The following is a 27,171-nucleotide window of genomic DNA, read 5'->3' as shown; positions in this document are numbered from 1 at the left end:
TCCTCAAGCCTGTGGTCAGCAACTGATGGCTTAAGGTGAGCTAATATCTATGAATGATCATGAGCCTGCGGACCCTAAGATTCTTAAAATACTGTTTGAAAAAGTCGGTTCGAACAAGCTAGCTTTACTCTACTCACACGCAGTTTTCAATGTCTTTGTGTTAATAAAATCGCATTCGACAGCACATACATCACGTAAACACTCACATTGTAGTTGTAAGAAATCAACTTAACAACGTCCAAAGCATGGCGACGCATAAATTCTTCCTGCTTATAATACCAAGGCTATAAAATAGATTATTTTTGGTGTAATTCCCATGTTAATGAAGTGGTTTAATGTTCCTGAAAATGTATGATTATAACGGTTCTTCGTAAAATGTCACTTGAAAGGTCGCGCCATTCTTATCAACCGCTCGTTGACTTCCGCCAGTATAAAAGCGCAAGCCAGCAATCGCAATGTCAGTCAAGCTCACGATCAGCTCATCCGCAGTCATGTTGATATTTTACGCAGTAGCGCTTTTAACTTTTTCCGCTACAAACTTGGAAGGTACACCGGTTCAAAATGTCACCACCGCATTTATCGATAAGCAGGGTCTAATTGATCTAACGCGTTTCGGTGAACGCATATTCGGCCAACCCGACAAGACGGCTGGTGAGAAGCTCTCCATTCTCGACGCGGACGCAATGCTAAATCCAGAAGAACTCGGTCCCTACCTAGAGGGCGATCTGCTTATACCGCGTGGCAAAAAAATCATATACCGCAATGGTCTTACAGCATATAGCGCACGTTGGCCTAGAGGCGTTGTACCCTATGAGATATATGGGCGTTTTAGTCAGCAAGAATTGGCGGTGATTAATAATGCCTTCAAGGAGTATCACAGTAAAACGTGCATACGCTTCAAACCACGCACCAATGAGCGCGATTATGTTGTAATAACGGGCGATAGCACCGGCTGTTGGGCGAGTTTGGGTCGATTGGGTGGCAAACAAGTTTTGAATTTGCAGCCTGGTTATTGCTTCCGTCAGCCTGGCACATCGATTCATGAATTGATGCACGTACTCGGCTTCTTACATGAACACAATCGACCCGAACGCGATAGTTATATAAGGGTGCTGAGTCATAATGTTAAGAATGGCAAGTTGGTCAACTTTGAGAAGGGTTCTCCGCTGGAGCAATACAGTTATGGTGTACCATATGATTATGCAAGTGTTATGCATTACTCGATGAGAAGTTTCTCGAAGAATGGCAAGCCAACTATTGAGGCACTGGTAAGTTGAGGCAATTTTGTTTGGAAAAAAGGTGCTCGGGGAGTTGAGAGAGACTGTTACCGTTCTATATACAGAATATGATTTGAATAGGGATTCAAAGTGTGAAATAGTTCGTAGTTTCTTTTATTATTTACTTTCTACAGACCGTCTTCCATAGAAGCTGTTTAACCGTCAACATAGCGCCAAACATAATGGAAAAATAATTTTTTTTCTAATCCGCTTTTTTACCCCGGAAATAAATGTACTGGTAAAGTGATTCCGATACTTATTCTCGCCTGTCATCGCAGAAATTTTAAAAAATCTGTCAGTACTTAGGCGTGAGACATTGAATGGGAGTTTAACTCAGCTAAATGGAGAAAGGGTGGTTTTTCAACCATTCAATTGTTTTAATACTGCGTTAAGAATCTTTCTAGAACATAACCAAGTGCTTTTTCGAAGGAGATTTCCTACCACTGTGACGCTCTCACTTCGAAGAGGTCGAAGAGAGGCCATGACTGGGGTGACAGCTTTTAATTTTCTCATATATTTACGGGCTTGTACAATTTGCTTGGGGGGCAGCCTCCATAAATGATAATGTAGGTTGGATATTCTTAAGTGTAGTCCGTAGTTTATTTCGTAAAAATCGATTAATTTTTTTTGGTATCTACGGGGTATTATAGTAAATGAAAAATGTAACGGAATATTTTGACTGTAAAAAGGATCCATTTTCACAATTACAGAAACAAACGAGTGATTCGAGCTTGATGGGCCAACGTAACGGTTTCTCCAAAGGTGACATCACAAAATTGAATGCCATGTACAAATGCAGACCACAGTAAGGAATTAATGGATTTTCTTTTATTAAAATATCTATTTATTACATTTCTATAACTACAATCGAAAATTCAAATAAACGAATGCAACTCTTCATAAGTATACTCGTATACGTATGTATGTACCTACATATGTACATATACTTTTTAAAATATTTTTTTATATTACTTAAGTTTTTTGTAAACATAAACATCGCCTCTTTTAACTTTGCCTTAGTCAGATATGCTTTGTTTTTGTTTTTGTTTTCTTATCGAACTCTTCTAATGGTGCGTTATATTCTGATGTTTGCCAAAGTAGACATTATCCTTTATGTTGAGTTCGTTGCAGAGTGACGAATAACGGCGTATGGCCATGAATGAATCGGGATCTTTTTTCACAATAAGAGAAATAAGAGAGTTAATTTGTAACAAAAATGATAATACACTTATAAAAATAATAAATTATTTGAAAAAAATAGGAAAACGTGATATTTTGACAAAACAACCTACTTTGACTTAGCCTTTTTTGCTTCGCAAGCTGCAAATGGCGCTAGTCTAATACTATTTTCAACCAAATAACCACACAAATCTTTGTTTTAAGCGCCATTGACTATGAAAGCCCAAATTTATTTTAAATTACTTAAATCAAATATTATATGTTGTTTTGTCAAAAATTTACAGTTATATAAATACGTAGTTAATGGCTATTTGCTTTAACATGAAAGTAAATTAGTAAAAAAAATCATGGATTGCACTCAAAAATAAAAAATGCCTGTTAAAACATAAAAAAGCATAAGTGCAAAAAACTGAGATTGACATTTTAAAAAAGTTATACAATACAATTTTTAGTGAAAAATTAATCTTAACTTATGTTGTCCTGCCAAAAATATTTATTCGTCTGTCTACTGCACAATTTTAATACTCTTGCAACATGTTGCTACAGAGTAAAATATTGTAGTTTTGTTCACCTAACGGTTGTTTGTATCACCTAAAACTAATCCAGCAAAATATAGTGTTACATATGCATATGTATATATAAATGATCAGGTTGAAGAGACGAGTTGAAATTCGAGCGACGGTCTGTCCGTCAATCTATCTGTGCAAGCTGTAACTTGAGTAAAAATTGAAATATCTCGATGAAACTTCGTAAATCCACCATTGTCACCCCACAAAATGCGTTTGAGGTTTGAAAATATAAAAAATAAAGTTGCTGGGGGGGAAGTGGGGACTTCCCAATAGGTTAAATTTATATATCATCTAAACCATTCAAGCCAAATCGTCCGAATTTGCACTTCGTACGACAGTGTGAAAATAGGTGAAATGGAATGATAACCCCGCGCACTTTCCATATAACGGTACTAAAATGAATATTTCAGGAAAAAACTTCGCACATACGCGGAATATATCGAAATCAAGCCTCCAGATATCGAATATGTAGACTCCAGTGCGTATGACAATTTTTTTTTTACCGAAAATGTCTGTCAATCTGAGATATCCGTATTATTGAAATTCGGATAGAATTTTTTTCTGATAATAGTATGTCTGTATATCAGAAATGGGTCCAATTGACTCCCATATACCTAAAAGAAAGATTTTCGAACTTCCAGTTGGCTTTAAACCGAAAATATATGAGCCAATGAAACTGAGAGAGCGTATATCTCAAACTACAGTGTATCTTTGTGCCTAAAATGGATAAAACCACTTACCCTGGCTGCTATATAACTAATATCAGGATTTTCAAATATCCTGTTGACTTTTTATATATTGTTGATGGTATGAGGTACCTTAATGAAACTCGGAGCGCAGTTGTTTCTGTTAATAATATGTAGTAATGCCAAAAATAGATAAAATCGGGTGAATACTACACCTGTCTAACATATACCTTATAAAAGGTTTTCTAACTTCCGGTTGGCCTTTTACGGTATTTATTGATCAATATGTAAGATATCTTAGCAAAATTAACCGAACGTATAATATTATATTTATATAATTATAATGTTAATGTCGAAAATATGTGAAATGATATAATACTAAATATAATGAAGTTGCAAGAGTATAAAATGTTCGGTACCCGAACTTAGGTCTTCCTTACTTGTTTATTTTAATTTCTAGATTGGTATTTTCTTTGCAATACATCTGATAGATTCAGATAAGTGATCATTATATTATATTACAAAGATCGTTGAATAGCTATAGACATATATAAAAGTATATACGTAAAATCAATTTAAAGTTAAAAAATATTATTTCGAAAATTTATTTTCCAAACAATATATCAATTTCAAAATATTTTTTTTTATATTTTATTATAAGTTTTTGAAAATCAGCTTTAAAGAGCCGAGAATGATAAATTTCAAACCAACCGAGTTTTAAGGTTAGAACGTTGACCAAACATTTTAGATTAAAAGACAGTACTTTTCAAACAATTTTTCTATTATGGAATCCCAAAAATATTTAGCTTTTTATAGATCAGATTTTGTGGATCGCTTTAACATAATAATTTCAGCATCGGAAAAAAGTCTTAAATATATAATAATTTTTGGAAAAATAATGCTTATAACTTGAATTCATAAAGAAATAAATAATAATATATCTATTAAATCAATTATATGTATATGAGATAAAATTTTTCAAAGCAAATATGAAAATAATATATATTTTTGATAAGAAAAAGCTTACAACTTTAGTTAATACTATAAAAAGAAAAAAATATATTTTTCAAAATAATATACATATATGTATGTATGTATAATAGATACAATTTTACAAAGAACAAAATTAAAAGAGAATGTTTTTAAAAAAGTAATGCATAAAACTTTGGTTAATAAAAAAGTAAATATATAGTATTTATAAATAAAATACATAAATGTATACATATTTGATAAAAATTTCCAAAGAAAATATTTAAAAAATGTTGGAAAAAATACTGCTTACAACTTTAGTTAATAAAACGTATTCATATTTCTTCTTTCTAAAGAGCTTTTTGGATTAAAACTTTTTACTGTAAAATTTTTAAAGATTTCAGAATTTTTTTTTTAAATTTTTGATTTAATTTTAAATATTACAGCAAATTTATATGGTTTTTTCAAAACCGTTCATGAATATTAAACTAGTATGTTTCGTTACGGTAAATGTTAAAAATATTATTAATGCATAAATGCATGGCATAACTTTCGCATATGAAGAAAATTCAAAAATATTTTTTCCACTCGGAAGTACAATTGTGTATAATATAATATGCACATTGAAGTTTATTTTTTGTTTTGTTTTTCTAGTGAATTGAACAAAAGCGTGCGTACTTAAAAACATTTAAATATTATATATTTTGGTGCTTATAAATATATGTAGTATATAGTATTTATAAAGTAATTTTATACAGAATTAATATATGTATATTTATACAAACACATGCGCATAATAGTTTACAACAGATATATTATTAGCTTTGAAAGCAACAAATTGAAATTATTAATTTCGTTAATGAGCAGAATTCAAGCAAAATTGTTATCACATTGTCTTCTTTAGTAAACAGCAGCGTACTTTCTTTAATATTGTTATTGTTTTTGTTAAAATTATACATTAATGCGGTCTTATATAGAACACAGCATTATTGACTTTCGTATGCTTGCTGTTGTTAGTACGTGGGGGCGGTATTAAGCGCACATTGCAATCAATAGTAGCCGGCCTGCCTCCGCCGCCACTGGCAGCAGTAGCAGTACCTCTAAATCCAATACCGTTAAAATTGCCATGCTCATGATCCACGTTCGTGCAATTCGTTGAGATGCTGGTCGATGAGCCGTAACGCGAACGATTGTTGAGGAAGTCGCGTATATGCTGGACAATCAGATCAATGGCCACTGGAAGAGAATGTGCGTAGACAATTGTAAGTGATATGTGTATATTTTATATGTATTTTAAGTTGTTAGTAATAAACATTTTTCAGCTGTTTTTTTTTTTTTGATTTTTACGAAAAAGCTATGAAAATAAAATTTTGAAGGAGCCATAAACACATACATACTTTGTAGAAACTGTTGACTTACCTCGGAAAAGGTTTTATGGAGACAGCGTAGCTTTCTTAAAATGTGTCTGTTATGGGTGAACACTAGTTATATTTTCAACAATTTGTGTTAATATATAATACAATTTTGTTTATTTTATTTATTATCAAACTACTTATAGTTATAGTTACCATATGTTTACTACAATTGAAAAATAAATTAGTTACCCCACAAAAATTTACATTTTTTAATACTGTGGCTAGCTTAACTGAGTAAAATTTAATACAAGGTGTTTTAGTATCATGAAAACAAAATTAAGATACAATAAGAAAATTTTTTTTGTTAATGCATAATAAACTTACTATTTATATTTATAAAAAAATATTACAAAAAATTACAAAAAAAAAGTAAATAAATAGTATAAGTTCTCCATTGACATGAAATATCAAATTGATGTATGAAATAGATTTTATAAAATATAATCATATACTAATGGGGCGACTGGTCCAATTTAAGTTATCCTACCACGACCAATTGGACTCAATTTATGCAGATTTATAACCAACAAATGGCTGCCAGCTTAACATCATTTCTTGTAGTACTATAGAAATGCCGTTGCTATTGTTTTTGGGGACTGCTTCTTAACTGCCAGTCTTTTGCTGGTTATGAAACCAAGTTTGTATCGTTTACGTGAACCCGACTGTTACGGAAATGATTATTTTAGTAATATTTTGGCGGTCACATCGAAAAAAAATACCTAACTATGCCAATATATACAGTTAATACACTAAAAGACGATTTTTTTTTATCGCAAAACAGGTATTTGTCCATTTATTTTATTATATTAGTATAACTCACCTCAAAAAAAAACTTTTTTTGATAAAAAAAAAACTATAAAACTAACTTTTCCCATTATTTCTTAAGCTTTAATTCATGTAGCCAAAATGCTGAGCAACAAGCATAAATATCGGGTTTTCCAATAGGGATGATATGATTTTTAAGTGTCGTTTCAGCCATTTATATGTCATGATTTGTAATTTGTTGTTATTGTATTCAGTATTGTTTACAATTTCATAATGGAACGATATAAGCAAGAGCAACGTTTAAAAATTATTAAATTTTATTATCAAAATAATCGTGCTCCAATTGACATTTTTTTTAAGAAAATCATCTCCGATGAGACTCACTTTCATCTGAGTGGTGCGGTAAATAAACAAAACTGTCGATTCTGCAGCGAAGAAAATCCACAAATTATTCATGAACAACCATTACATTCACCTAAATTGACAGTTTGTTGAGGTTTTTGGTCTGGTGGAATCTACGGTCCGTACTTTTTTCGAAATAAAGCTGGTGCCACCGTTAGTGACAATGGAGAGCGGTATAGATTGATGATAACCAACTTTTGATGGCCGCAATTGAAAGAAGCTGATCTTGAGAACATCTGATTCCAACAAGACGGGGCTATGCGCCACACAGCACGTGCAACAAACGAATTATTGCGAGTAAAGTTTGAAGATTCGAAAATTTCAAGAAATTGTGGCATTGAATGGCCTCCAAGAAGAATAATAAATTCATGAAACTACCTCAAACTTAGCCATACCATCAGTCAATTTATTGAGTAACTAACATTTTATTAGCAACTCTTTTTCTCGATTTACTTCAGATCTATTTCTAAAACTAAACCCAAATATTTGCTTTAATCTTGAAAAAAATCCTTCAATATATGACCTTTTTCAGTGCTTTTAAGGAAAACCCATTAGACTACTTCTTGTGCGGTTATTTGAAGTCATGGTTTTTTAGCAATAAACCAGACTCTCTTCAAGCCTTAGAAGTCAACATGCAACGTGCTATTCATGACAAATGACTTGATTTAGTGGAGAAAGATCATCGAATTCGTTCCTGCAAAAGAGATCGTGAAGGCCATTTGAATGATGTTATATTCAGAAGTTAATTGTATCGATTGTACTTTACATTAAATGAAAAACATTTGAATTTCCTTAACAATTAGTTTTTTTTTTTTTTTAATCATATTGCCCTTATCGGAGACCCCTGCAAATCAACCAATATTTTCTTTAAAATTGTGAATAATTATTTAAATTTTTTTTTTACCTTAATTATATTTGTTTTTAGTAAAAATTTAAGAAACGGTCTTAACTCGGAAAAAAAGAATTATCGTTACTTTTGATTTTCGACCGGACATAAATTTTTATTTTCTTGCAACATGCTGCTACAGAGTATAATAGTTTTGTTCACCTAACGGTTGCTTGTATTACCTAAAACTAATCGAGAAAGATATAGGGTTATGTATATATAAATGATAAGGGTGACAATACAAGCTGAAATCCGAGTAACTGACTGTCTGTCCGATCGTCCGTGCAAACAATAACTTGAGTAAATATTGAGATATCTGATGAAACTTTGTATATGTGTTCCTTGGCAAAAAAGGAAGAGTTCGTAGATCGCCGTAATCGGACCACTGCCACACCCACAAAACGCCATTAAACGAAACCCTATAAAGTGCTATAACTAAGCTCCAAATTCAGATACAGAACTGTAATTTGGTGCAGAGGATTACAGTGGTGAGTGGCACCTGTGGTTTGGGGCGGGGCCCCGCTACCTAATAGGTTTAATGTACATATCTTCCGAACCACTTAAGCTGAATTAACGAAACTTGCTCAGAGATACTATTTTTAGCGTCCCCTTCGACAGTATTAAAATCCGTTCCCACGACAGTCGGGTCTACGTAACCGGAACGGACCCGGATTTATTCCGGTCAAGGATTGTCAACTCGGCAGAATTCTGCCGCTACAACAACAACAACAACAGTATTAAAATGGTTGAAATCGGATTATAACCCCGCACACTCCATATATAACGGTTATGTTGGAAACTACTAAGGGTGAGGGCGATAACTCATTAAGTAAACAAGTCAGAGACTTTGAATTTTACACATAGGATGTTACAATTAAACTTATAGGAGCTAATACCACAATTGGACAATGGGCGTGGCATCAAGAGATAAAACTTTGCAGGAATAGTGCTTTAAAGATGTGGCACCTGTTTACTGAAAATAGTCAAAATCGGATTACAACTATTACAGCCTCCAGATACCGATTATGTGGACCCCAGTTCCTATTGCGAGCTTTTTATCGAAAGTATCAATATGAGAGATTGATATCCTTTCCTGATAATACTATGCCAAATATGAGTACAATCGGGTCAATACTTCCCTTATCCCCCCTTCGTGTTAAAATAAAGTTTTGCCAACGCCTGAAAGTAAGTCCCCGGCTTTCGGCCTTGCAAAGTTGCAAGAGTATAAAATGTTCGGTTACACACGAACTTAGCCCTTCCTTACTTGCTTATTTTATTTTACTTTTTATTTCATAAAAAAAAAAATTAATGACCTTCGAGTTTGGTTTTCTTGGAAACAATATAAAAGCCTTTTTAATTTTTTTAGTAAAAATATGAAAACACTTTTAATTTTTTTATTAAAAAACATATAAAGACATTATTAAATCTTTTATTGAAAAAACAATAAAAAAAAACTTTTTAACTCTTTTATTTAAAAAAAAAAATTAAAAAAAACTTTACTTTTTTATATAAAAAAAACATAAAAAAAATTTAAAATTTAAAAAAATTTGTAAAAAAAAAATTTTTAAACTTTAAATTGCAATGCAAATACATTTTTCCTACTAAAATATAAGTTGCCAGCTTCACTAAACAGTAATTTATTAATTTTCTGAAGTATAATGAGAAAAAAGTAATAATTCCTTGTGATTTTCTTGAAATAGTAATCCCAAGAAAAACTTTTTCGGAATAAATCGCATTTAGTAAAATAAATAATTTAACATTTTGTTAAATTTGAAGCAACAAACGATTTTAATTCGTTGTAGTTTTTCTACAGAAGGTTGCTATGCAGGGTTTCGTAGAAAAATAATTTCGAAAATCATCTACGAAACTTAAACTTCTGAACAAGTGAGTATGACCACGCGCTTAATTTGCTGCCATACAAAAACGAAAGCTGCAAAACAAATGTTCTTCGCATAAATCTTTTATAGCCAAACACTAATTTACTACCCAAGAAGTTCAAAAATTATAAACCATATAAAAATGAACTAGATAAATTGCATTTTAATACTAAATAAATACTTTATTGAAGCGGAACTAAATTTGTGGAGTGCGATTCTAAGCTTTTTTTCGTTTTGAAAGCTTTGCCGTTATAGCAATTAAATATTTATAAAGTGCACATTTGGTTTTTCGACATATAATGTTAATACATATGTAGGTATGTATTTAGAAAGTGGATATTAGTAGTTTTTATATTACTTAGATATGTATGATAACTCAGTAGACAAATTCAGAAACATTGAGTCTATATGAAAGGTTTATAAAAATATCCATATTGCGCCTACAAAGTGCGAAAAGTACGAAAATAAAAGTTTTGAAGTGTAAATTATTTTTGAAGTAATATTAATAATATTTGTTATGCTAAAAGTTTTTCTTTTGTTAATATTTTCATCATTTGAAGGCATTATATTGATATATTTTTATGATGCTTATAGAAAAATAGCACATTCAAATTATGTTTAAATGCTTTGAAATGTAAGTTTGTTAAAATACGCTTAAAATCATTAAAGTATGTATTCATCTTAGCGAGTAAGTGTATTTGTTTCGGTTAATGAACGGCAAAATGATTTAACTGCGTTCTTATTTCTAAGCTAATTAAATAAAATTGCATACTTTTTTAAAGTGTGAATAGATAGAGTGTAAGCATTTGAAATACGCCAAATTGAAAATTAAATTTTTAATCAAAGATGTTGGTTTAAAAATTTGAAAATTTAATTAAATCCAATTATATTTTCAAATTAAAAATAAAAAATTGCAAAAAAAAATTTTTTAATATTTTTAAATTTTTAATTCAATCCAATTAAATTTTCAAATTAAAAAATAGAAATGAAAATTTAGTTTTTAATTCAATCCAATTTAATTTCAAATTTTTATTTTTAACACCTTGGATTAAACATTAATTTTCAATTTTTAATTCCAAGGCAAAAATTTTAGATCTAATTTTTGATGCAAAATTTTAGAATTATCAAATTCGCAATTATATTTTGAATAATTTAATATTTATTAATTAATTTAAAAAAAGTTTTATTATATACATTTTGTTATTCAATTCAGAAATAATTCATTTAATTTTCTGAGAAAACAATACACTCGCAAATATTTTGCCTAGAGCTACCATTAAGCTTAATGCTATGAAAATTACAAAAAGGAAAGACAGCACAGTTGTTAATTAATTTGCAGACGGCTATTTTCTTATATTGTGCGGCAAGTTTTTTTTTTGGTATTTTCAACTTCAAATGTGCTGATAGTGTGCTTAGCACATTCTCGAGTTTATTCAACGAGACACATGGACAGTTGTGCCCCGGTATGTATGCATGTATGTGTGTTCGTATGTAAATGTTTGCTCGCAAAATTAATTTGCCAATCGTTTTGATCCTAACTTATTATAAGATATATGTATGTATTTGTATTTATTTTGGTTTGCCTAATTGTTTGTCTATTTAATTCTAGTGTTCGCGCACCATGCCGTCAGCTGTATTATTTATTGCTGTGTGCACGGACGAGTAGACATTTAAGTTGTTAGTGCTGCCGCCGGGTCTAAGAATTTCTCCGATATGATGTACAATGAGATCAATGGCAACTGTAAGAAATATAACAAGTAACAAAAAAACGGAAAAGTGGAAATCAAGCACTAAATATGTTTTTTTTTCTTTTTACAATAACAACTTTCTTTTCGCTTAGTGCAATTTCAAACGATTAAAAAAATGGTAAACAACAACGATTAAAAAAAATAAAGTGATTTTTATTTTTTTGGTTTTTTAGACCTAGCAATATTGTAGTGTCTGTGTTGTTTTTGTAATATATTAATAAAAGCTTTTAAGAAAAAGGTTAAAAATAGCGTTATAACAAACTACGTAATCTTTTAGTAGTTTTATAAAGTAACATAGCAACAACCGAAGAAGCGCAACTAAATGCTACATATACATATATATGTATATATGGACATAGTATGGCTGTTATCGATTGTCAAATACATTGGTATAAATAAGAAAATAATTAAAAACAGAAAACAACAACAAAACCAGACAATATAAAATATTACTTACCAGTATTATCAGCACCGCGCGGTATTATTACATCTGCGAATTTTTTAGTCTATAAATATATAAAAATAAGCAATTATTATAAATAAATGTAAATTGTTTGCACCAATATGGTATTTGTGCGTGTGAATGAACGCTCCCAGAGAAACTACTTACCGGTGAGCAAAACTCTTCAAAGGCAGGCTTGACGAATGTCATATACTGAGTCAGCACTGCGTCTAAATCACGCCCACGTTCGTTGATATCACGCGGCACTATATAGTTGTTAACACAAAATATGCTATATAAGTTAATTTTTAGTTATCTATGCAGGAGTGTTACCTCTGCGCGCCAAACGCGTATCAGAATCTGTATCAACGAAGAGCTTCATGTGAAAAAGGTCGCGTATTTTAGGGAAATAAAATACAAGTATACCCTCAAATAATACCACATCAGCCGGATAAATTGTTAGCTTATTCTCATGATCACTGCCATGTAAGTGAAATAGGATATTAAATACATATGGGATGTAGTAAAATAAAATCAGCATTAAAAATGTAAAAGCTTACAGCGAATTTGAGCGGTAATCATAGCAGGGCAGCTTTACTATTCTGCCCTTTAATATTTCCTGCAACGTATCATACATCAAATTTTCATTGAATGCATCAGGATGATCGAAATTGAAGAGACCCTTCCTCGCTTTCACTTTCTCTGCGGGCGTTAGCTCACGATAGAAGCTGTCTTGACTTATGGTGACAACCTACATAAACCAAATATAAAAAAATTAAATAAAGTAACCCTGAGAAACATCATATGGTTGTATAAATACTATACTTGTCGTTGCGCTTGATCCATGTCGGCTTGGCCTAATTGTATCATGATTTTTTTGCATACTGTTGACTGCAAGTAAACAAATACAATATAAATATTTTGCTTCAGCAGCTTCTTTTGAAGTGTAATATAAGATTTAAAAACAAACAAATTCGCAAACACAAAATACTTGGATATTGTACTTTCTTAAACGTTGCTTATTAAAATTGTTCTGATATACATACATATACTGCTCATAACGTCCACTTATACGTATGAATATGTACGAACTTTTTGGTAAATGTATAGTTTAGGTCCCCCAACTAAGGAGGCCTCAAAAATGATTTTTTTTTAAATCGTCTTATTTTGACGCGTAGATTACAAATCCGTTAGCGGAAATTTTTTCAATAATTTATGTATATTTTTCAAAATTTATTTAACACACTTTGCACATATCACATATTCAAGTCACTTAGTTGTTGTTGTTGTAGCGACAAAATTCTGTAGAATTCAAATCACTTAGCGGTAATTACCAGTTCAGCGTGTTAAACATTTTCTTATGAAAAAAATATACTGAAGAAATGTGACAGTCACAATTTCTTTTGCGCCGCGATCTGATGGTATGGACGATTAAGACGACTTAAAAAAAAAACAAATTTGATACCACCTTAGTTGGGGGACCTTAACTATACATTTACCCATTTTTTTCACAACATTTTTCAGTCACTTCCCTACAATTTATAAAAAATAAAGTTTCCGGGTGTTTAGGAAGAGCACCCTTGCGACAACGGCTCCTTTTGTATACTCACTTTTCCGCTGGCAGTTCCACCAGCTACACCAATCAGAAATGGTGTCTTTATATCAGATTTGTGTTCGCTATTCGGCAGCAGTAGAGTATTATCGATATCCATTATGCCTTTATGGAGCTTCTGTTGGAGCACAAATTACACTTGTAAACTACAGTTTAATATTATTCACTTTAGTGTCGAAGACTTTGCAGTTTTTTTATTCATACAACCGCATTGTGTAAAAGATTAAAACAGCTGTTGCGTACAGTGTTGCCGGTTTTGTGCTAAATGTAAACAAAATATTGTGCTGCCACTTATACAATAGAATTCCATTAGCTTAACTTAGTAAAGTTTTAACAAAAAGAATGCTTAATAAACTTTGTTGTTAAATGTAAATTATGCGTAAATGAAATGTAAAAGCGTTTGCACAACTGATCATCAAATCATTTCTTTTAATGTTAAAAAATCCTCCAGAATTAAAATTTTTATTTATACATGCAGCCCTGTACCTTTGCACTAAATATGCCGTTTCCTGCCAAAATTGGAGGCAATAAATCTTTTAAATTTCTTCATGAGTTATAAATGCGTAATTTATTTAATTTTGTCTCTAATTAAAGTTTATTTTGTTGCATATAATGAAAAAATGTTGGTGCATATAAAAGCAACAATAATGTGATCATTTGTATGTGCTTACGACTTTCTTTATTTGGCTTCGGGTAAAGAAGCCGCTTAATAACCGTGCAATAAAACTTCTAGAATTCCTTCCGGCTGTTGGTTACTGTGTTTAAGGAAGATAGCTGAACTTTTTATTCAAAGGTTTTAATTAAATCTATCTGCTTTAAGAACCAATTGTAGCCAACAAAACATTGGTGCGGACTGTCAATTTTAAGCAGGAGTTTCGTTCTCGATTGCTTACCATAAAGTGACGGATATTACTCAAATAAAATGACTCCAATTGGAAAATAGTATTCTGATTCATACATGTACAGCTGTCTCACGCGGTAATACTTTCCTTAATTTAGATTGAATCAAATAAATTGCATTTGTTTTTAATTATTCGCATACCTGTAATTGAAAAGACTAAGATGAGGGTCCTCGTGCGGTGGAGGGTTGTGAAGTTATATGTGAATTATATAATGTTCGGCAGATGTAAATTCGATTGAGGTTGAATTGACCTCAAGACTCAACTGCGTTGTAAGAACCATAATAAAAACACTAAAAATGTGCGTGTAAATAGTAACTTATCATCCGGAGAAGCTACAACATACTACAAAATATAGGTAAGACGATCAGAAACAGTTGTTTATATTACATTTTATGTTCACTCTAAAAATGTTTACTTAGCATTTAAGTAATATAAGTACTTACTTATTGAAAAATATTGTATTTATTTTCTTAATTTGTGCAATCGTGCAGCTTCCATTAATGAATTATATGTCTTCTTTACCACATTAATTTCAGTGTTCGAAAGCTTGTGAGAAGGTGAAGTCGAGTATAATTTATAGACTTACCTAATCAGATAAAAACTTTGTAGAATAAAGTGAGCAATTTTTTTTTAGTTTTTGTAAAAAAAATTCCAAATAGTTTTTGAGCGATAGCACTTTGGCGAATCTAAAATACCCATTGATTATTTGCTAAACATGCATAAGTAATAATAATAAGTATACGTATATGTACTACAAATATACACATATGTTTCTATAGATAAGTACAAACATATACGTATTATTTCAATCAAAGTCCATAAACTTTTTGTTGTTGCCTTTTTGTTGCATTTATATATTTTTTATTGAAACCTTAGTACTTGTGTTAAAACATGCGACAAGTTTTGTCCGCTTTATTATATTGTGTATACATTATTAATAAAAAATCAACAATTATAAGGAATATTTAGTTAATAAAAAAAATAAATATTTCCATAGAAAAATGTTTACAATAAAAAATTCTTTCCTAATTTACAAAAACAATCTCAAAGTGTTAGCTTAATTTCTTATAAAGCATACAAAATATAAAAAAATAGTTAAAAGCTACAGTCAACTCCATTAAAAAAGGGACGTAAGAGTAATGCATTATTACAGAGCATTTGTTATTCCAGTAAGTATGTAAGTTTAACACGCACTCCCTCAGTACCGTTTGATTAAATGCATCATATATATGTATATATATATATATTTTAAATTAACATAATTAACGATTATTAAATTAAAATGTAAGAGAAATAATGTGAAATACTAGTGATGGCCACGTGAAATGATAGTGATAAAGCTCACACGAGCAGTAGAAGCAAATTCAAACTAAGTTAGATACTAGTAAATTTTAAGGCATTCGATGGCGTGTTATGTCAGAAATAAGTCTAATGATGCTTGTTCCGGATATTCATGCAGAAAATCGCTAAATGGATTAAATGAGTCCAAAGCCACTAGCGGACTAATGCATGTCGTCGGCGGCTGCTCCATAGAGAAGTCTAGCGGACCAGGTGTTGTGCCAAGGAATTGTAAGCTCAATTCTAGCGGCGTATCGATATCACCTATAATTGATTGTTCCACAGATGACCGCGTATTCAAAGCGCCAGTGCCAAAGAGTCTATCGTATTTATCTTGCAAAGGACTGTTACAGGGATCCGAAAGATGCAGCGACTCGCCATCAGATTCGAGCGTTAGACTATTGAGCTCGGACATAGCAGGCACAAAACTACTGGAATAACTCGGACTGGTTATGCTATCGAGGAAGCTCGATGAGTGTGATGAGAGTGAATCGCCACTGCAGGTAACAAATGATGAGGAGGAGATGGACGAGGATGTGGTGCTTGCTTGCGTCGGAACACGACACTGTGCTGACTTTGTATTACGTTTGCTGGGCTGTGTGACAGGTGCAGCAGGCTTTACATCCTTCTTTTTTCGCTTGCCTAAACGTTTTGGCGCCTTCGGCAGCACAGCAATTTTCGTTTTGTGAGCTGTTGTCGCTTTATTTGCTGCTTTGTTGCTTTTTGACGCTGCTACAAGACTTTTGGGCTCCACTTTTATTCTTGGTATTGCTGTCGTTGGTTGATTTATCACTTCATCCTCACTGGTACATAAAAAATCTAATGGCAATTCACCATTAAAGTCAGGATTATGCAGCACCTCTGTCAGCAAACCGATATACTTCATGGCTAAACGTAGTGTTGTGATTTTCGTTAGCTTCTCATTGGTCGGTCCCGCTTCGTCGACTGCAATGCTCTGTGGCACACAATGCCGCAAATTCTCGAATGCGGTATTGATTTCACGCATGCGTGTGCGTTCGCGCGCATTAGCGGTTTTCCGTCGATATTTGCTGAGCGGCGGTGCTTTCGATTTGGACGCTGTGCTGCTTTGTGTACGCTGCTGTCCTGTGGCCGTTTCTACATCATCTGCAATGTACAAAAAGGTATACATAAATGCAGAGATTTAGTAAATGCTAAAGTTGTGTATGCGATGGCGTATTATTCAATTCATAGCTTACCTCTGTGGTTTGAACGTTTCGGCATTTCGACCACACTCGCCAAGCCAAGTCGGCGCTTTTGGCGTTCACGCAGCGCATATTTCTCCTTGCGGCTACCTGTTTTACTGCATTTGCCTTCGTCCACAGCGCGCTGGCTGCCGCTCAGTAATGTCGTATAATCGCGCATTATGGTTTTGGCACTACTGATTTTGTGGCGGATATCTGAAATGGAGCGTAAATGAACTATTGTAGACAGTGTAATTGGTAATACAAAATATTAGTTCGCTATATATTTTCATGCGGCGTTTCTATCGTTTATTATATTTTTAATAAACTTTGAATAGTTTTTACCGAAATAATACTCCGTTTCACAATAAATCTTTAATTTTGTACCCCACTAGACACATACTGTTTAAAGAAGACAACCAAAGTGAGTCCCGAAGTTTCGCAAACAGGCAAAACTACAGCCAGCCAAACCTGGAAGGTTTTACTAAAAAGGGTCGCCCGCTCTTTGTTTAGTCTGTTATCTACTCCTTAGTTACTTAAGCCTAATAAGGTTAGAAAGTCGTAATATTGTAAAAAACTTAGTTCAAAATCTTTTACCTTCCGTTAACCATTCATGTTGTAGTACAAAAATATCATTTCAGAATCCTCTTAGCTAAATAAAATTACAAAAAGTTTCATCCGTCTGGATACCGAACCAGTACGGGAAATTCTAAAAGTCACTAAAAACGGTACACAATGAAATATTTGAAAAGACTGACAGACGGATCAGAGTGAGATGGAGTGCTTTAAGGATATACAGGACCGCCAAGATCATGTGCAAGAGTCCTGAAGAAAAACACGCATGCTTTTTACCCACATGATCTCGAAAGAACTGCATCACGGTTGTTGGTCTAATGACAGGACACAACGTAACGTTTACGACACGTCACTTCAAATGGCTTCAAATTAATTGACAGAATGACTTCTAACTTTGCATGTGTTCTCACGACAGATATACCAACTTGAGAAAAAAATTGAAGCTAGTGGTGCTATTTCTTGGTGAGAGCAGAAACATGTCAAGCAACCTACTTGTATATACTTCTGTCTAGCCTTATCTAGAGCTCGTCTTAGATATCTATGAGCTTCGCGGTTCAAGGGGATAGAGGAAGTATAAAAATTAAATATCAAGCCGCTCTTAAAGTTCGCAAAAAACATTGACGTCCTGTATGACAAATACTTCAGCTCAAATTAAACTGAACCTCCATCTGACATTACTAAGAACCAACATTACTAAGAAGAACTTTTATAGCCAAGACTTGGAAGGAATTTGAATAAAGTGAGGATCGGACTCACTTTTGCATACAGTTGGACCGCAAACTCTTTAAGGAAGGTACTACGTTGCTTTTTTAGGTTAAAACACCCATAATCGGTTATAGAACTAATAAGGCATAAAACAATTTATTAACGTACAGCAATTCTTCAAATCCTTATTCACTAGTCAGTTAGTAATGCATCTGCGACCAATTCCATCGCATAAGTACTCGGAACTGTGCGTCAACTTCACTGTGTCATTAAAGTTGCACTGCGCACGCGCACAAAACTAAGTCAAGGATGTCGTCAACAACGTCTTCGACAAAAGGAAATCTGAATTAGCAAGTAATTTGAAGTGATTGTTCGATGTTGTTGGTGTTCGCTCACCTACAACAAATCTTAAATAAGGAAAAATCCAATGAAAATACATTTATCTCGTTTCGTTTCGTTTTCGTTGACAGCTGGCTTTGTTGTTGTTGTGATTATTGTTTTTGTTGCTGGCAACGGCATTTGCGCATTTAAAAATGTTTATTTATTTTATTGTATTAATTGTTTATAATATATACGAAATTGTTGTAGCTAGTTGTTGGCGCTGGAGCTGGAGCCGGCGGTTGTGTGTGGCAAGCAATCGTGAGAATCCATTGCTCGTGTACGTCAAACATGTATGCCATGAAACTTCCTATTAAGGAGTTGAAAACGACAAAATCAGCAAACGACGGCGACAGCCAACCGTAAGCGCTATATAGCAATAGCGGCGACGACGAAGAATATTTGTGTTTGTTACTCATTGCCCAGTGTTGCCTAATCCAAGAGGCAATGTGACGCCACCGCTCACTCATTCAAATGCTGTTTTTATGTGTGCGGCCCAAGCTAAGCTACGTAAACGCCCAAGCTAACGATTTGCAAAAATAATAATACGTGCGATTTTAGGCTTTAGCCGGTACTAAGATTAGTAAGAATACAGTGGTCTCCATAATATCTATTACGAATACGCGTTACGGAACACTCTCCAAAATTGTTTGGTCTTTTGAGAAACACAAGGTTCTTTGAGGCCCCCGTAAATCCCAATTGGATGTCTCGGATATAACACTTTCTAAGTTTTTCATGCACATATCTTTCGTTTAAAGTTTCCCTATTGGAGCCATCTTGAGATCGGCACTAACGAAGCTAGTCTGTAATGCTCGTATCTTTCCGTTCAACTTTCGAAGAATTCAAAATAGTTTATCAGGTAAAAATGCCCTACCGTCCGTTTTTTGGCATATCTGTCCCCTAAGTAATTGCTATCCTAGAGCACAATTTATAAGACCGACTTAAAAAAAACATCGAAATCGTATATAACAGTCTTTAGTGTTAGTCTTTACAGGGTAGACTGCTCAATTTTCGTTTCTTTCTTTCTGAAATGTTAACATACTTGTACATGTAGAGCTGGTTCTTCGGCCAGTGGTATTACTGGAGTTTTTCATATAAAATTGAACCACGAAACTGCAAAATAGTCAAAGATTTTACGTCATTTCCTTCCTGGAATGTTATCAAACATATAGTAGACCCTGGATCTTCATTCAGAGTTATTACTGAATATGACAGCTATGGAATTCACAGCTGCTTTCAATACAATACTATTTAAAATCCTTTAAATAGTTACTTAGGGATCAAAAGCTCTCCACAGGAAAAACCGATTTGTCTGCTCACTAAAATTTGGGATATGGAGCTAGTTTTTTTTATTATCTTGCAATTTTAGTTCCCATTTTATTTCTCGTAGGGAGCAGAACAATAAGTCTGATTAATTTTTTTTACAAATTTGCCTCAGCCTTAGCCGACAGAAAATATTTTTCTACTATCATGTCTTTCTTTGTCTGCAAAGTCAGATATAAGCATCACTAATAAACCTGAAACACATCACAGATTCTTAGAAATGAGCTTCTATTAGAGTTTTGGTTAGCCTTGTTTCCCCTATGTACTAACCTTCTAGCATTAGAGCATAGGTTGTCTTATCAAGTGCTTTGTTTTGAAAGCTTAAGCTCAGAACCGCCGAAGCAAATACATTTCATGTTTTCATGTTCGTCCGAATATTAATTTCAGCAACTGTACACAAATATGTATGTATCTAATTATTTACGAATGTTTCTGTTTCTAAAATGCTTGTACCACTGTTGCTGTGCTGGAATTTAAGAAGTTTTACCCATATTGGGTCTCTACGATTTCAATGATTTCTTCAATTCAGCCCTGCTTCACTGTATATGTATATATAATGTAGTCTATATACATTTTTGTCATAAGCTTTCCATTTGTATGACTATTTGAGTGATTTGATAGGCTTTGCCACATCCGATCGATATGGTTCGGCTCTGCCGGGTGCAGACACCTCATCCCACCGCTACGTAAAGGTGCGCATTATGTATGCAAAGCGATTGCCATAAATATTTAGTTTAACAGCAGCAGTAGGCTATTTCATCCGAAGCGCCGCTGAGCCAGTGAACCAAATAAAAAGCTATGTAGACTGTTAGACAGTAGACTAGACATTGGCAGTCCCAGATGTGCCCTAAGCGGAAGTGTGCCCTCACATTCAATGCGCTCCAATTGTTTTATGTGGCTTGTCATTCTTTTAATTGTTAAAAAATTATTTTTTTTTTCTTTCTAACGACAGTAAGCCAAGATTAGCCCACGCCTACGCCTGCACCCACGTCCGTCTGCTGGCCGCCTTCTGTTAGTGGTTTTTAATTTCGGTTCGTCTGGCCGTAGATTGCTATTGCTCAAATAACATATTTCAATTTGCTTATTTTTGATTTTTCGGTTTTGGGTTTTGGCTTTCATCCATCGGAGGTTAAGCATTGCACTTTCTGGTGTCGCTTGAATTTATACCCAAGTGCAAGATGTTAGGCAAGTGTATTTTTGTATTGTTTTGTTGCTTGTGATGCTATACTTGTAATATAGCCTTCTACGCTCATTTTTAATTTCTTTTTATTCTAATCGATTCAGCCATAATTCGTAATAGATTATTTTCTTAGATAGCTCATATTAAAAAAAAATATCTGCAAAGCTATTCACGTATTTGAGACGACATTAAAAGAGTCTTTCGCCAAGTCATCATCCAATAAACACACGGTGCTAATCGATTTTTTATGTAAACTGTTAACATTTATATAGAGTTTTGATTAAATTAGATCGATATTCTACTTGAAACCTTTTTTTTGGTTCTATCCATTCAAACAAACCATTTTTTTTTTTAAACAAAAGCCAGTTAGGTCGCGTTTAAACTCTCCATTCTGATATCTAAGTTACAGGTTCATTAGTTATTACACAGTGACCTCGTAGCTAGTAGAAGAAACTACAGTAATTGTTTGTATACCAGCAAAGGTTACATCCAAGAGCTGTGACGTTTTAACACCAGATACGATATCCCCTCCCCTCAACAATTGTAGTTAAATAGCAGACACTTGCGGTACTACACATATTAATAAAAAATTATAATAAAATCAGACATTCAATGTGGCTCTCAAACTTGAATTCTACTTTTGTTGAATAGTAAAAAGAAATACCGCCTAAAATTAGAATGACATGCTTGACCATCTCAGTAATTATTTTGAAATAATGAATATTGCGAGTAATGTGACATCCGACTGTAGTTGTTGCAAATTTTGATCAAATAATAATTTTAGTTTCTTGTAAAATACTAGACATCCTCGGAACGGGGTATATTAAGTTTGCCACGAAGTTTGTAACACCCAAAAGGAACTGTTGGAGAGCCTATAAAATATATAATATATGGTATATGTTTGTTTAGTCGATTTAGCCACGACCGTCTGTCTATCTGTCTGTATTTAAAGATTTCGATCTGAAACTTTGCAGACGTTATTTTCTCTCCTCAAGAAGCTGCTCAGTTGTCAGAACCACCGATATCGGACTACTATACGATAAAGCTGCCATTCAAACTGATCGATGAAACTGAAGTCCTTGTAAGGAAACATTTTTATTTGTCAAAGTTTTCTTCACGAAATTTGGTATGGATTATTGCGTAAGGCAACCGGTCAATTTCCGAAGAAATTCTTCAGATCGGACCTTTTTTGCATATAGCTGTCATACAAAATGACCAATCAAATTTGAGAATAGAGATCCTTTTATACGCTTTAATGCTCGGTGCAGCTGAAGTTAACGCTTTTTTCTTGTTCTATTCTCTATTTGTGTCTCAATGTAATTAGAGGCGTTTGATTATAAGATAGAAAACAATGTCGAGTCTCGAATAAATTCTTCAAACTAATTCGAATTGCACTTATGAGCATAAGTCGACTTAAGCTGCTTTAATTTATTTTAATTTCCAGCCGCATTCAGCGGCACCTTACACGTTTCACATCTACCTCGTATTACTTCTGTGGCCACCCACTGTACCATTCTCGTTGTTTCATTGTTTTACTATTATACTCTTTTTTTTTTAATGACACAGGGAGAACTTTAACATTTTACGCTTCATTAACATTATTGATCGCTCTTCGGGACAGCAAATTTCATTTTCTGATTTTTCCATTTTATTTCATTTGGTATTATTGGATTTTTATTTTTAACGCTTCTTCTGCTGCATTTAGGGTTTGGTTAGACATCCGCTGACGGTGTAATAATTTAATTTTCGGCGGTCACATACTAGCGATTTTGTGTATGTGTAGGTGTATGTGAGTGTATTTTATTAATTTCTTTTGTATTTTGCCTTTTTCGATACCAATTAAAATAAATTGAATATAATTGTTGCCATTAATTGGACGTACGCATGACAACAAACGTCACAAAACTACCGGAAAATCATTATAAAATACATGCATACTTGTGTTTCTACAAGCTACCTACACTTGTATGTATGTATGTAAGTATATTAAATTATAGATTTAAAAAAAAATGACAGACCTTGTTTGTATTTAACAGCACCCACACTAATTTTGGCAATCAAAATCTTTCAAGCAAATTATTGCCCTGTCTTCCTCTTATTATTTACTTGTATGTATGTACATATACATATTGTGTGTTTTGTCAAAAAAAAAAAAAAATAAAATAAATCGATATTTTCTTTTAGCGAAATTTCTCTCATTTCCAGCGTCACCCATCGCGCTGGCAAGTCCGCTCGATTGCTTGCTGGTCTATTCGCTTGTTGGCTTTTGCTTGTCTGTCCGTTGAGCTGTGCTGCCGTTGCGCATGCAAAATGCTGGCCAATCAAATTAATCAATTGGGTAAAATATGCTTTTAAATGATGTCAATATAAATTTTTATTAAATGCAATAAATAAATGTTCTCATAAATGTATGGCGTTTACGAGTGCCTTCTGTGGCGTCCTTAGGTGTGAATGAGCAAGCACACATACAAACATACATACATATGTACATGCATTCACATAAGTATAAATTAAATGAAAGAGCACAAAGAAAGATTTAAATATTCACGTACTTATATATGTATGTGTTCGTAAGTACTTTAAGGGTGCTCTTTTAGAGATAAGGAATTTTTACTTCAATTGAAACAGAAGAATTACAGACGATATTTTGGTTGTATTAGTTTAAATTTACAACTACGCGCCGCATGCAGGTTTTCAACTGCTTAATTCTAGCTGGGTTAAAGACATCGATCTTTTCCTTAACCGTTCCCATGACAGTTGGGGCTACGGAAGCGGAACGGACCTGGATTTTAAACCGCCCAAGGACTATCAACTCGGCATATTTCTGCCGCTACTACAATAGTATATTTTTCCTAAAGTGCTACGTAAAACCGTAGTACAATGGAGTCAACTCTCATTACCGAGGTGGCTAATTGATAAACCAATTTGTTGTTGTTATTTGGAGACCAAAAGTGATATTTCACGCTTTCTATGACTTGTTGCGTAGACTAGCGACTGATATTGACTAAAGGAAATAAAAAAAAACAAGAAAAAACGTTAACTCGGTAGCACTGAAGTCAGAATATCCTTCACAAATAAAAAATTTTCCATCCAGAACTTGATGTTGTTCATTCAATTTGTATGCTAGCTATATGATACAGTGGTCCGATCAGTAAAATTTCTGCAGATATTATAGCATTGCCATTTTGTGAAGATATCTTTTAAAATAAAAAGTTTTTCATACAAGTACTTGATTCCGATTGTTCAGTTTGTAGGGCAGCTATAAGCTATAGTGGTCCGATATCGGCGGTTCCGACAAGTAAGCAACTTCTTTGGGAAAAACAAAAGTGTGCAAAATTTCAGAGCGATATCCCAAAAAGTGGTTTGACAGTATAAAAGCACGGAATAAGTGAAAATTCTCTAAATAAACACCTTATATTATACATAGTATATAGGCTTTTAAATCAGTTGTAGACATTGAGTCTCCAGCAAATTTATGCATGATAAAATAATTAAAAAAAAAAAAAATTAACACGGTTTTTTATACAATTTAAATGTTATAAGGCATATATACATACATACAGGAAGGTGCCCAGAGTTTATTAATATGGCTTTTATATTCTACAGAGTTAATTGGTTCACCAAAATAATGGTTGTTAAATAAAATATTTTGATTTTTTAAAATTAGTTGATTTCTATAAATTTATTAATTTCAAACATCGGTTTTTGCAGGACCTTAACATTTATCCAATCCACAAAACTAAAAAAGAATTAAAGGTTTCTTATTGAGAAAATGTAAAAAATACTCAGGAACAATGAATATTTTGGCCTTTGGCCTATAACAACCGCGTTGGCTTGGGATTAAGCGGATAAGTTTACACCTCTATTTTCACTGATACTATCACTACTTCTGAAGTTTTAAAGACAAACACTGTTGAAAATCTCCATCGATTGAAATAAAATGTCTGATTAATATTCTTCGAGCATTTCAAACGCCGGTAGTAATTTAAATAATAGCCTAGCCCTTACAGCAGTCTTGAGAGATGGTTTTTATCGAATAAATCTTGATGAATGGATGGGGAATTAAAAAAAAAACAAAAAGTTTATTGAGGATATGGAATGCAGATCGACTACTTTCAGAGCATATAATCCCCAGAAGCTCCAAAAAGTAAGCCTATTACAGATGTCAAGGGTATTTCCGTTATAAAATCCATCATTACCTCATACAAACCATAAAATTATCTAAATATCTAATGAAGATACGCAGCTATTTCCATTTTTTAGTAAGAAAATTTAATGCCGTTAATCTTTAGTAGGGCAGTGCGAAATATATAATATTTTTGTTATTGTTTACAGTCCTCAGATTATACATACTTATATGCATGTCTTCGCATATACTTATGTATGTATGTTAAGCTTCAGTGCTGCCAGGTGCCTTTTTATAAATTATTTATTCAACTTTTGTAAATTTACTGACTTTTATATACTTTATTAGGGTGGTTATTTAAAAAAAACACTTTTTTTTCAAACCGATCTCCGCAAACTATTGGCGAAGTTATCATGTGTGTACACATATTTAGTCATATTTGTGTATTAGGGTGGTACTTAAACATTTATAAAATTATTTTTTCATTGTCATATTCTACAGCCATCCCACGATTGAGGAATATATCAAATATACATATATATGATATTTATATATATTTATGTACTTTATTTTTGTATTAGGGTGGTTCTTAAAGAATGAAACTAATTAAATTAAATTTAAAAAAATTAGCAATTTCATCTTCTCCCCCAATAGCATATACATGTACATATGTATTTTGATCCCAATTACAGGTTTAGGCGTGTCGAACAAGTGATCAGTTTTCTCAATGAAGATTTAAAAACTTAAAACTATTTTCTTCATTTGATCCAAAGTCGCAGATAGGAAGCTTAAAGTTTTAAATGAAGTATTAATAAAGTAAATTTTTAGTTTAGGTAAAGGTAAGCTGTACTTTAGTCCTGTTGCTAACATTCTCTTATAGTGACCAGATTTCTTTACACAGTTAAGGTCCACCCTAGTGTGCATGTGTGTGTTCTTTCAAGCTTTTCGCCATGCAAACACATCAAAACAAATGCAACTTCTGTAATAAAACATTCACCGGCGCATTTCAAGGCATTCACCGTAATGCTGCAACTAAGCGCCTGTCTGCTTATATACTTGTACATACTTACTATGAAAATCTAATATACATAAGTACATATTATGTTTGGCATGTATATATATACGTAAATTTGTAGAAGAGCAGTAGATAAGTATGAAAAAGTTATTTTGAAATTTAATACAGTGCATAAGTGACGTTGAAAACGCTGAAAACGTCAAAGCATTGCTTTACAGCGCAATTTTTCAGCTACTCGAAAGTATCATTTACACACTTCAAGGCCACTTGAACTTCCACTGTGCCACCACAAGTTTGCACATTCACTTTTATGGCACTTCTCATTTTTCCTATCTCCTTTTCCGACGCACAAATGACATATTTCGTTGATTGCTATGACTATCATCGGCATAGAAATGATATTTAACAACTACAGCAATAGCAAAAACATAAAATCTCAAAAATTACATATGTCATACAAATTGTCGCGTTACGCCGACATATTGACGTGACGGTCAGTTCTCAAATTTAACTAACTATGTCAACATTTAACGAGTACAAATACACTACAAATCGAGTCATTCTCTTTTTCACAAATACTCTATCTCGTACTCATTTGT

At 33.0% G+C, this 27,171-nt stretch overlaps 3 protein-coding genes across 8 annotated transcripts in view; 1 reads left to right on the top strand and 2 right to left on the bottom strand.

Moving 5' to 3' along the window:
- The first annotated feature begins 455 nt into the window (after nucleotides 1–455).
- On the top strand, nucleotides 456–2,402 carry LOC106614299 (zinc metalloproteinase nas-1). Its single transcript, XM_014229976.3, has 2 exons — nucleotides 456–1,268; nucleotides 1,988–2,402. The coding sequence occupies exons 1-2, from the start codon at nucleotides 456–458 to the stop codon at nucleotides 2,084–2,086; spliced, it is 912 nt and encodes a 303-aa protein (XP_014085451.2). The 3' UTR covers nucleotides 2,087–2,402.
- Uck (Uridine-cytidine kinase) lies at nucleotides 2,308–14,069 on the bottom strand. 5 transcript variants are annotated; one of them, XR_011395867.1, is made up of 9 exons: nucleotides 13,826–14,068; nucleotides 13,041–13,106; nucleotides 12,776–12,966; nucleotides 12,549–12,694; nucleotides 12,384–12,481; nucleotides 12,231–12,279; nucleotides 11,646–11,764; nucleotides 5,794–5,916; nucleotides 2,308–2,448 (listed from the first exon to the last, which is right to left on the bottom strand). XR_011395867.1 is itself a non-coding variant. In XM_036373234.2 (8 exons), exons 1-8 carry the CDS (start codon nucleotides 13,925–13,927, stop codon nucleotides 2,342–2,344), a joined length of 897 nt encoding a protein of 298 aa, XP_036229127.1. In that variant the 5' UTR covers nucleotides 13,928–14,069; the 3' UTR covers nucleotides 2,308–2,341. The 5 variants fall into 5 exon arrangements, 4 of the variants coding, with proteins under 4 accessions (XP_036229127.1, XP_014085569.1, XP_014085568.1 ...); XM_036373234.2 differs by lacking the exon at nucleotides 11,646–11,764 and having other exon boundaries at nucleotides 5,779–5,916; nucleotides 13,826–14,069; XM_014230094.3 differs by lacking the exon at nucleotides 11,646–11,764.
- A 1,484-nt stretch (nucleotides 14,070–15,553) lies between these two features.
- The window catches only part of tx (Helix-loop-helix protein delilah taxi), a 35,311-nt gene continuing 23,693 nt past the window's right edge, over nucleotides 15,554–27,171 (bottom strand). For both annotated transcript variants that reach the window (XM_070107777.1, XM_014230025.3), the window contains exons 2-3: nucleotides 17,285–17,485; nucleotides 15,554–17,192 (exon numbers count right to left, since the gene is read on the bottom strand). In XM_070107777.1, the coding sequence (XP_069963878.1) occupies nucleotides 16,141–17,192; nucleotides 17,285–17,450 (1,218 nt within the window). In that variant the 5' untranslated portion in view covers nucleotides 17,451–17,485 and the 3' untranslated portion in view covers nucleotides 15,554–16,140. The remainder of the gene's footprint in view (nucleotides 17,193–17,284; nucleotides 17,486–27,171) is intronic.

Source organism: Bactrocera oleae, chromosome 2 (genome assembly GCF_042242935.1).
Source record: "Bactrocera oleae isolate idBacOlea1 chromosome 2, idBacOlea1, whole genome shotgun sequence".
In the NCBI taxonomy this organism is placed as follows: Eukaryota; Metazoa; Arthropoda; class Insecta; order Diptera; family Tephritidae; genus Bactrocera; species Bactrocera oleae.
The sequence above is the reverse complement of the archived record's forward strand: the minus strand, read 5'-3'. Positions and strand labels throughout refer to the sequence as shown.